The 11,177-nt window shown below is 37.1% G+C and overlaps 1 protein-coding gene across 2 annotated transcripts; it reads left to right on the top strand.

Annotated features, from left to right (window-relative positions):
- The first annotated feature begins 1,219 nt into the window (after positions 1 to 1,219).
- LOC127638605 (3-hydroxy-3-methylglutaryl-coenzyme A reductase-like) lies at positions 1,220 to 10,920 on the top strand. 2 transcript variants are annotated; one of them, XM_052120200.1, is made up of 20 exons: positions 1,222 to 1,421; positions 2,450 to 2,653; positions 2,784 to 2,895; positions 2,998 to 3,085; positions 3,221 to 3,305; positions 3,421 to 3,526; positions 4,227 to 4,333; positions 4,411 to 4,530; positions 4,646 to 4,806; positions 4,980 to 5,221; positions 5,312 to 5,481; positions 5,801 to 5,995; positions 6,869 to 7,027; positions 7,155 to 7,312; positions 7,419 to 7,524; positions 8,307 to 8,477; positions 8,658 to 8,798; positions 9,011 to 9,169; positions 9,304 to 9,458; positions 9,883 to 10,917. In XM_052120200.1, exons 2-20 carry the CDS (start codon positions 2,489 to 2,491, stop codon positions 9,935 to 9,937), a joined length of 2,655 nt encoding a protein of 884 aa, XP_051976160.1. In that variant the 5' UTR covers positions 1,222 to 1,421; positions 2,450 to 2,488; the 3' UTR covers positions 9,938 to 10,917. The 2 variants fall into 2 exon arrangements, with proteins under 2 accessions (XP_051976151.1, XP_051976160.1); XM_052120191.1 differs by having other exon boundaries at positions 1,220 to 1,421; positions 4,980 to 5,481; positions 9,883 to 10,920.
- The last annotated feature ends 257 nt before the right edge of the window (positions 10,921 to 11,177 follow it).

Genomic DNA, 11,177 nt, shown 5'->3' with positions numbered 1-11,177 from the left:
AAAATGCACGGTATGCCAGATTGCCAGTCCAGCCCTGGCTGCACATCTTTCTTTAGAGGTAAACATTGTTAACGAGAACGACTGGAAGCACGTCTTCCCTCTTTTTATAGCAATCAGTCTGCTCTTATAATCCAGTCAGAATGATAGGGTGATTTCACCTGACTCGTTCACACTTGCCCAGGTGCTGCTAATATAATTAGTGAAACGTTAGCTGGTCATTTTGTGCAAGGGCCAAAAACTGAAATATGGGTTTTTGTGATAAAGTGCATTTTGGTAAATGAAGCTTTTTGCAATTATTTAAAATGCATCTGATCACCCTGCACAATAATCTATAAACAATGTGAATCAACACCACAACAACTGAAGCAGCAAATTTATGTCACTGCCAATACTTTTGGCCAAGGCTGTAGTACTTAACATTTCCCAAAAGCATACTAAGTAGTTCGTAAAAACGTTTATGAATCTAATTCTGAAAACTAATGCTAGAAATTAAATTGCATTTATAGTTTATCAAAGGCAATGGGACATTTAATAAATTTTATTAATATATTTTGATCCTTGGAATGCCATTGTACACCACCATTTCAGAAGACAGAATAAAAGTGTTGAAAAAAATCGCTATGAAATCAACAGTCTCCGCAGTCTGTTGAACACAAGTTTTGGTAGGCCAAACATACTCGGTACTGGGTGATCTCCTGACAGTTCTGCCTTAAAAACGAGCTCACGATTACTAATACTGAACAAGAAACATGTAATCAAAGAAAATGGTCAAAACTGAAGTAAGAGTGATGTTAAAAAAGCATCAAATATATTTTCGGCAAATATTTTCCACATATTTTTTTATTATAAATTCTGAAATATATTGAATGAGATAAAACATATGTATATTCCTATAAATAAAAAGAAAGTGGTCAAAATGAATTAACAATGTGTAAATACATTTTATTCTCTCTTTTTTTTTCTTCGTATCGTTTTACTTTTTATAGTTTGAAGGTCGGCTATTTGGTTCAAGGCTGCGTTAAGGTGAGGTTCACAGACCTCATATTTAAATTCAAATAATGGGCAGATCACGCGTCCCCTACCAGGACACGCCCCAACGCCGTTCCCTACGAGACTGGGCGTGGTTTTCGCTTGCATCGGTGTGGTGCGAGGATTTGATTGGCTCCACGCTCGACTGACGCAGAGCCATGCCATCGCTCCATAAGATATAGAGGATGCCGGTGAGCGACTGAGTCCTGTCTCAAATGATGGGATGTGGATTAATACCGTCTGTGTTTAATTATTGAGACCGCTCTAATTATGAAAACTACTGCTAGAAATTAAATGGTACACACAAATCTAGGTTTTTATTTAATCTTTTGCATATTTGGTAGATTTGACAGTAACCAGTTCTTATCGTACTGACTCTTAAATTCTCGCTGGTAAGTACCTGCATCTGATCTAATGTGCCATACATAGTTTATTTTTAAACATGATTTATATGTTCTATTTACCATGTTTCGAATGTCAATTGCATGTCGGCATGATAACATCAGTGACACATCAATGTGTATATATATAAATTCATACGTATAAATTCTGCATTCTGAGCCTGCATCATCAACAGTGAAATAAATGAATATGTATATATATAGTATACAGAGTATATATATAGTATAAAGTCAAGATCTGTGTAAGAGGTTATGCAAAATGTAGAAAAACAATCTAAGAATAATGTTTTCCCAATACCAAATTCAGCAGCATTTAAAAATTTGAAAGTCATTTTTATTGTTGGTTAAAGAATAACATTGAATTTTAAACATGGACTTGACAATAAATCAGTTCCTTTGTAAAGACGAATGTATTAGTATTGGGTAGTTATTTGCTTTCTTTTAAAAAGTTATGTAATAATAAGTTATATAGGTGAATCAGCTATTATCTATTTTATAAGTGACCTTTTTTCATATTTAGTTAATGATTTCAAAAGTATGCCCTATCACCACCTGGAACACACAATAGGAAGTAACTTCCATGTATTGTGATATTTGATTTTATGAATAATTATGACTCTTAAGCCAGTCGTTAGTCATCTGTAAATACAGAAACAGATGGCACTGGAATCATCTGTCACATCAGATATGTATTTAGCACATTGGATTTGTGTCTGGCCGTTTGGTATTATGCTGTAATATAACTGTTAAAGACTATTTAAAGATATACTGCTTTAAACTAACCAAAGACTAAAATATTTGTTTATGTTTAAAACAACTTTCCTTTAACTAAAAGATAACTCGTGAAACAGGAGCACTTATTGATGTGTTTCTTTAATAAATTGAACGTTCATTTGTTATTAATTTTGTCCTCCTTTTTGAGTATGATTTTGTACTAAATTCCCTGTTTGTAAAATTACAATGTTATGAGTGACTGAAGTACTGTTAATTCGGTCATTCACCCTTGCATTCTTTCATAGAACCTCATCTACAGCAAGTTACTGTAATAGACCTTCAACATGCTGACGAGACTTTTCCGAATCCACGGCCAATTCGTGGCCTCCCATCCCTGGGAAGTAATTGTGGCTACTGTGACCCTCACAATCTGCATGATGTCTATGAATATGTTTACTGGCAATAACCAGATATGTGGCTGGAACTTTGACTGCCCGAAATTGGAGGAGGTACTTTATCAAACTGTGGAAATGGTGTTGCACATGAATTGCATTATGGTGGCAGTGGATGTGAAGTTCTGCATAGTGATAAACAGTATATCTCATTAGTATACTAATCTTATTTTATTCTTGTCTGCAGCAAATTCTAAGCAGCGATATCATCATCCTGACAATCACAAGATGCATTGCAATAGTATATATTTACTTTCAATTCCAAAATCTTCGGCAATTAGGATCCAAATATATATTGGGTGAGTTGCATTGGTCAAAACTGTATGGAAAAATATGGTCCTGAATTCATGAGCTAATATTAAGTGCAAATGTCAATGGTTATTTCAATATTTCTATTACAGGCATTGCAGGACTTTTTACAATTTTCTCCAGTTTTGTGTTCAGCACGGTTGTGATTCACTTCCTGGACAAGGAGCTGACAGGCCTCAAGTATGTACATTTTTATGTTGCATTATCCCTGCTAGATTGCCTTACACAGTCCTAACAGTAATCAATGGGTTCGTTGTTTGCAAAATATCAAATAATAATAATAATGCATAAATATATTTTTATTATTATACCCAGTGAGGCATTGCCATTCTTTCTGCTATTGATTGACCTCTCCAAAGCATGTGCTCTGGCCAAATTCGCTTTGAGTTCAAACTCACAGGTACTTCACCTTTTCCCCATTGTCTTCAGTACATGTTTTGAACTGAGTATTAAGATAATAGGGTTCTGATCATGTTAATTACTTGCTTTTGGCTTTTTTGTTTTTCATCTTGTAGGATGAGGTGAGAGAGAATATTGCCAAAGGAATGTCTGTCTTGGGGCCCACTTTTACTCTTGATGCCCTTGTAGAGTGCCTGGTGATTGGCGTTGGTACAATGTCAGGTAAACCTCACCCTTCCATACATGCCTGAAACCAGCAGAATGAGTAGTGGAGGAATTCACTAACATCAAAGGGTTATAATTTTTACCTAAAAATGAAAGTTCTGTTATCATTTATTCAGCTTCATTGTTCCAAACCCTTAACATTTTCAAACAAGGAAATATTAGGCCGTATGTAAGTCTCAGTTACCATTTACTTTACATATTTTTCGATCAAATGAAAGTGAATGGTGACTCAAGCATCTCCTCTTATGTTCCACAGAATAAAGTCATACAGGTTTTGGAACAACATGAGGGTGAATGAAGGATGATAGAATTTTCCATTTTGAGTGTTATTTAAATTTGTATATATCGATATCAAACAGAAGATGCAACAAATGATAGAACGAGATTAATTCATTCCACTATAAAATTTCATGAGACGCAACTGGCTGTCAAACAAATATTGAGCTACACAAAAGCTATGTTTGCCAAACATTATTACACTATTGCTTGTCTTGGGTCTAAAATTACCCTATACACTAAGTAAGCACTAATGTAAAAACATTTTTTGTTTTTTTTGTTAAACATTTTATGAGGCATAACTCCAAAAAATGGATTAGGTACAGGGGATGGAATGAGGTCCCGGGTCACTTAAGACCTGATATATGCAGTAAAGGGATAAACATACTAGTTTAACTTAATTTCATTCTTTTTTCTGAAGGTGTCCGTCAGCTTGAGATTATGTGCTGCTTTGGTTGCATGTCTGTCCTGGCCAACTACTTTGTGTTCATGACTTTCTTCCCTGCCTGTGTCTCTCTTGTGCTGGAGGTATGTGAAACAATTTACGAGTAATAAACATAAGGGAAGGCTAGAACCTGTCTTACACATTCACTTATTTCATACAGTTGTCCAGAGAGAGCAGAGAGGGACGGCCTATCTGGCAGCTGAGTCACTTTGCTAGAGTTCTGGAGGAAGAAGAGGACAACAAGCCTAACCCTGTCACACAAAGGGTCAAAATGATTATGGTATGATGTTCATCCAAGATCAGTTTGTCTACAAGCACTATTGTATTTTCATAGTGGAATAATTTGTAACTAATTGATTTGTTTACTAATGGTCTGGATTGTTGTAACTTTGCAGTCTCTTGGCCTGGTTATGGTTCACGCCCATAGTCGGTGGATTGCTGATCCAGTGTCAAGTAACAGCACTCTTGATATTGCACAAGTTGGAGTGAGCCTGAATGACAATATGCCCAAGAGGATTGAGCCAGACATGCCCCTGTGGCATTTTTATCTGTCCAGGTGGGCATACATTAGAGATCTGTTAATTAATGCTAGTGCTGGTTCCCTTGCAAGCCTATTTCACATTATATAATAATAGATAATGTATTATATCGTTATATTAGCATATACAGTATATTACCTAATGAGAGTGACATTATGTGATTACTTTTCCATTGTGTCTGTGCATTTAGGATGATCAGTATGGACATCGAGCAGGTGATCACATTGGGCCTCGCTCTGTTTCTGGCCGTCAAGTACATTTTCTTTGAGCAGGTGGAGATGGAGTCTACTCTGTCCTTGAAAGTCCCTACTCCAGGCTCAATGTTGGCTCAGAAATGGTCTCCTGACCAGTGCTGCAGAAAGGAGTCTCCCTATTCCAGCAAGCCTGAAAAAACCCCAACTCCCCCTCCTGTTGTTACCAAAGAGGAACGAGGTATTCCTTCTTTCTTTTCTTTTTCATTTTTGTGTTCATTCCCTACAAATCCAACATGTTTTATTGGAATCTGTCTTTTCTCTCTTTCAGATTTAGTGATTCGACCCCTGCCTGCCACAAAAGAGCCTGAACATAAAAGCACTTTCTTAGTGGGAGAAGATGAAACTCAGGAAAACAGAGAGGTTTTGGAGTCTATGATCAACGTACCTGCTGAACCCAGACCTGTGGAAGACTGTCTTTCCATTTTGAAAAACCCAGATGTAAGGAAGCTTTCCAAGCAATAAAACTGCTGCTCGGTCTGTTTGTTTAGAAAGCAGATCTTTCCTATATAAAGATTAACTCCAGGTTCACATAGGCACTGAAACCTGTGGTTATTTTTTTACCTCAGCGTTGACTCCTATAATCTCTAATGAGATTCCCCACTTACATTACTCTTATCCAATTAGTCTATGACGTAAGACAAGATCAAAAGCATCTAGTGACACCATTTACTTCAAGAGTAGAGTCATTTTACCTAAATCTCTGTATGATCACAGTGTTTGAGCGTGAGTTTTAAAATTTCTCCTCTTTTGACTGCAGATGGGGGCTCGGTACCTCAGTGATGAAGAGGTGATTGTGTTGGTAAACTCAAAGCACATTCCTTCTTACAAACTGGAGGCCATGATGGAAACCCCTGAGAGGGGGGTAATTATCCGTAGAAAAATGCTCATGCCCAAACTCCCGGAGGCCTCAGCTCTCTCCTGCCTGCCCTATAAATACTACGACTACTCAAAGGTAAGCCATGAGGTCATCACATAATGCACAGTTTAATTAGGCTTTATTCAGACTGCCACAAAAAATCTGATTTTTTTGCATATCCAGATTGTATCCAGATGAGTTTTTGAATGTCTGGACAGCAAAAAAACACATGAAATCTGATTTTTCCGAATCTGATTCAAACCACACCAATCAGATTTTTCTAGATGCGTCTCAGTCCGGACGCTTAGGCTGCTCAATTCGGATTTCAAATGGTCTTTTGCGTCACTCTTAACGCAACACATAATGATGACATCACAAATCGGTGACTGCAGCACGGAACATCGCAATATTTTCCAGTCTCCTCCGTCGCTGAGCACCGCGACTGGACAGGGTGCTTATTTGGTGAGCGAGATGATGCACCACCAATTTTCCTGCATCTGTTTGAAAGCATCATCACATGGTTACGCCTACGGCGTTACCAAAGCAACCCATGCAGATAGGTTGGTTATGTCTGAACGTGCAAATCTGATTTGATCACTTGCAATTAATAGTGCGGACAGTCTGCCTGAAAAGATCTGATTTGAGAAAAAATCTGAGTTTCCTGCAGTCTGAACATAGCCTGAGTGTTGCTTGCTTGGGCAAGATCACCATTACTATTGTTCATACTTTGGGTTAGGGATTGGAACAAACATCTAACCTTAAGTGTTGGACTTATATTTATGTTTCTGATCATTGATTTACTACTAGTTACTTGCATTTACACATCAAATCTTTGGATAAATCCCTAAGTTTTGTACGGGCAGTCATTTTCTTCCGAAAAAGACAAATTCTGACTGTGTAAGGGATTCTTTAATCATGGATAGAAATGGCTTTTAGTTTTTAAATCATTTTCATGTTTTTGCATTGAAGGTGATTGGAACATGTTGCGAGAATGTTATCGGTTACATGCCAGTTCCTGTGGGCGTTGCTGGTCCACTGTTTTTGGACGGAAAGCAGTTTCAGGTCCCCATGGCAACAACTGAAGGCTGCCTAGTTGCCAGCACAAATAGAGGCTGCAGAGCTATAGCTGTAAGCAATATTTTCCAATTCTCATATAAGCTGAGTGACAACACATGAACTGGTACAAAGATGCATAATGTTAAATGCAACTGCAAAGTGTGTTAAACTTTTCTTCCTTTGATTGGCTCTCCCACAGATGGCCGGTGGTGCCAGTAGCCGTGTTCTTGCAGATGGAATGACCAGAGGGCCGGTGGTGCGTTTGCCTTCTGCGTGTCATGCAGCTGAAGTCAAGGCCTGGCTGGAGAGCCCTGAGGGCTTCAAGTGCATCAAAGAGGCCTTTGACCAGACTAGCAGGTGCAGAATCAACTGGGCTACATTTACATTTATTAATTGGGAACAATTACATTATTTTTACTGTTTTCATTATGATTATTTAATTGTTTTTGTATGTTATACATAGGTTTGCACGACTAGATAAGCTTTTGATTGGTCTTGCAAGTCGCAACCTGTACATTCGGTTCCAGTCCAGAACTGGAGATGCAATGGGGATGAACATGATCTCAAAAGTATGTTGAATAGTATTTCTCCAACATTGTGAATCCTGGTTACAACAAATATGATAGCTTGGCCAAAAACTGTAAATTCTTTCATAATTTAATCCTCATGACATCCCAGATGTGCATTACTTTCTTCTGCAGAACACAAAGATTTTTAGAAGAATATGTAATTTCTGTAGATCCACACAATGCAAGTGAATGGTGATCAGACCTTTGAATCTCCAAAAATCACATTAAGGCAGCATAAAATAATATATACTCCAGTGGTTAAATCCATGTCTTCAGACACTACATGAAAGATGTGGATGAAGAAACAGATCAATATTGAAGTCTTTTTTTTTTATTACTATAAATCTCCACTTTCCCTTTCACTTCCTCATTCTTCTTTAGTTTTTTTGTCTATTCACATTCTTAATGCATATTGCCACCTACTGGTCAGGGGGGAGAATTTATAAAAATAACTTGATTATTGAACTTTTTCTCACCCACACTTATCATATTGCATCTGAAGACATCGATTTAACCACTGGAGTTGTATAGATTGTTTTTATGTGCTTTAAGAGCTTCAGAGTTCTGGTCACCATTCACTTGCATTGAAGGGACCAACAGAGCTGAGATATCCTTCTAAAAATCTTCTTTTGTGTTCTGCAGAAGGAAAGTCATACACATCTGGGTGGTATGAGGGTGGTCTATTCCTTTTAAAAGTCATTTAATTAAACAGACACTATTTACTTTGCCAAGTTTTTATATAGAGCTTATGCAGTAATCCTTCATTTAATTTTGGCCAACAGGGCACAGAACAGGCTCTCGCCAGGGTAAAGGAGGAATTTCCAGATCTCCAAGTCTTGGCCGTTAGTGGAAACTATTGCACTGATAAGAAACCAGCCGCCATAAACTGGATTGAGGGCAGGGGCAAGTCTGTGGTGTGTGAAACCACCATACCAGCCAAAGTTGTCAAAGAGGTAAATAATCTCTCATTCTATGCTATAGTATATATTGTCCACAGTAGTTGCATGGGGGAATGGTTTTCATAAGAATATTAACTGTTTCTTTAGCTAAACAAAGTTGAAATATCGTAATTGCAATGATGACACATTTGGCAATGAGTCATGAAAGTCTGACAAAAGTTTCTTTGTGTCCAGGTTTTAAAGACGACAACTGCGGCTCTGGTAGATGTAAACATCAGTAAGAACTTGGTTGGATCTGCTATGGCCGGAAGCATCGGGGGTTATAATGCTCATGCTGCCAACATCGTAACTGCTATGTATATTGCATGTGGACAGGTGATATATGTTAACTATATTTTGTTTACATTATGATTTCGATAAAGAATTATGAGATGCAGTTGTATGGATCACATACTGAACAGATGAGATTTTAGAATTTCATTCAATAGAAGAAATTCAAAACAAGCTGGTACACTTCAAAGAGCAATTGTGCAAATTGAATTGATGTTTAAAATGTAATTTTAACAGAATATTTCCCACCTTGACAGGACCCAGCTCAGACAGTGGGCAGCTCCAATTGTATGACTTTGATGGAAGCCTCAGGCCCCACAGGAGAGGATCTCTATATCAGCTGTACCATGCCCTCCATTGAGCTGGGCACTGTGGGAGGGGGCACTAACCTTTCTCCCCAGCAAGCTTGTTTACAGGTATTTACACTGCATTGTCCACATTTTTACAAAATTGCTTTAAAAGATTTAAATGCTTTATGAAGTTTTTTTAGTTTACTTTTTGTATATAGAGTTTTGCCACTTAGTTTTTTTTCTCTCTTTTTGTCTGTCAGATGTTAGGTGTTCTGGGTGCCTGCAAGGAGTGCCCGGGTGAGAATGCCCGACAGCTTGCCAAGGTGGTGTGTGCTACTGTGCTTGCAGGGGAGCTCTCACTCATGTCTGCACTTGCTGCTGGACACCTTGTTAAAAGTCACATGACGCACAACAGGTAAGAATTGCATGACCTGGGGCTGTATTACAGACACATCCTAACTCTAGAATCCTGATGTATCTGTTAGTGACCGTGGCAATTTCAGTTAGGATCTTATTTATCTTTAGTTTACTCAAAAATTAAAATTCGGTCCTCATTTATTCACCTTCATGTTGCAAACCCAGATGACATTCTTTCTTCCATGGAACAAAATAGGAGATGTTAGGCACAATGGTCTCAGTCACCATTCACTTTCCTTGCATGGAAAAAAGATGTAATGAAAGTGAATGGTGACAGAGACCAGAGGGGTAAACAATGACTCAATTTTCACTTTTGGGTGAACTATATCTTTAACAGATAATATATGAAGTTTCTGTAAAAACATCAACAAAAATATAATCTTCATTCACCTGTATAACTGCTTTTTATCGCTTGTTTATAGATCAAAATTGAATTTGCAAGAAGCTCCTGGAACATGCACGAAGCAAGCATCTTGAGACTGTTTGAAGATGTAAAAGCACCATAAAGCAAGAGGATCTCCCCTTCAAGGGGCAAATTAATATTAATTTAGTTTATTGTCCAGGACAACCAAGAAATACAGAATTATGACTGTTCATGGTTCCCCTGTTCTGCTAAAGAAGAACTTCAGGCATGTTTTAAGGTGAAATTGTTGAAAATAAAAGACTGGAGCCAAGACCAGCTCTGTTCAAAAGTCAAGTATTTTTTGGAGTAACATTCCTGTTTATTTTTTTTTTTTAAAGCCAAATATTGCAAAAGAGCAAACCTGATCTTAGAGCTACGGCAATACTTGCATCTGACATAACATTGTATATCATAATCAGTGCATTTCTTTACATCTTTAAGGCCTGCTGGAAGTTATATATTTTTCACCTCTAATTATTTAATGATGGCAAAGGAGAGTATTTTTATATTTATACAGCCAACTTGCTGGAAACAGCAACTAGAAACAGGGAAAATGTAGTCTTCATTGCACTTATGAAAATAAATGGTTTAGGACAGTACCAATACAGAGAGTTGTTTACAATACTATGATTGGTACACAAGTAGAATATTACAGAACAAAATTGCCAAAACAGCCCTATGCAGTCATCCCCAAGGTTCTTGTGTCAGAATGAACAATTGTATTTTCCCATGACACAGGAATGAATTGACAGTGACTTATGTAACATGTCTGAAAGGACTAAATATATTTCATAAAGGTGCTACGATCTACCACGTCATGTTTTATTACACTTTTCATTTAGATATTTCTTTTGTGTTGAAAGACCTGAGTTTAGGCAACAATACACAACTTCATGCATTGTTCGGTTTTGCTGTTCATGTCATGGAAAATAACTGAATTCCTGTTTTTGTTTAGCCATAAGGAAATTGAAAGGACGCTAGCTATATTTATCAAAGGCACAATTCAAATTATTAGATACAAAATTAACAGCAAGTTTTGTACAATATATATATTTTTTAATAAAAAACATTTAATGCATTGTTTTGTGTCTGTATCGGTCATATACTTCTTTCCTGTTTTACAACTTGGGTAATTTTAGTGTATGAAATTGAGAACATTTAATTACAAACATTAAGTAAAATTAAAAAAATTAAACCCTAAAAAGTTTGAAAAAATAAAAAGTCCTGAATCAATGCACTTTATTGATAAAAAGAAGGTATTTTTTGAGCCATTGTATGCATTTTTACTACTTATGTTAGTGTGTTAAGGAATAA

This window comes from Xyrauchen texanus, chromosome 4, assembly GCF_025860055.1.
Source record: "Xyrauchen texanus isolate HMW12.3.18 chromosome 4, RBS_HiC_50CHRs, whole genome shotgun sequence".
Taxonomy (NCBI): Eukaryota; Metazoa; Chordata; class Actinopteri; order Cypriniformes; family Catostomidae; genus Xyrauchen; species Xyrauchen texanus.
This window is presented reverse-complemented; position numbering and strand designations above follow the sequence as displayed.

Excerpts from the sequence above, each read along its gene's own strand:
- LOC127638605 (XM_052120191.1), top strand. The coding sequence starts at position 2,489 with ATGCTGACGAGACTTTTCCGAATCCACGGCCAATTCGTGGCCTCCCAT. Across the intron at positions 2,896-2,997 it reads AGGATCCAAATATATATTGG|GCATTGCAGGACTTTTTACA; the intron begins GTGAGTTGCATT and ends TTTCTATTACAG. Across the intron at positions 4,807-4,979 it reads TGGCATTTTTATCTGTCCAG|GATGATCAGTATGGACATCG; the intron begins GTGGGCATACAT and ends CTGTGCATTTAG.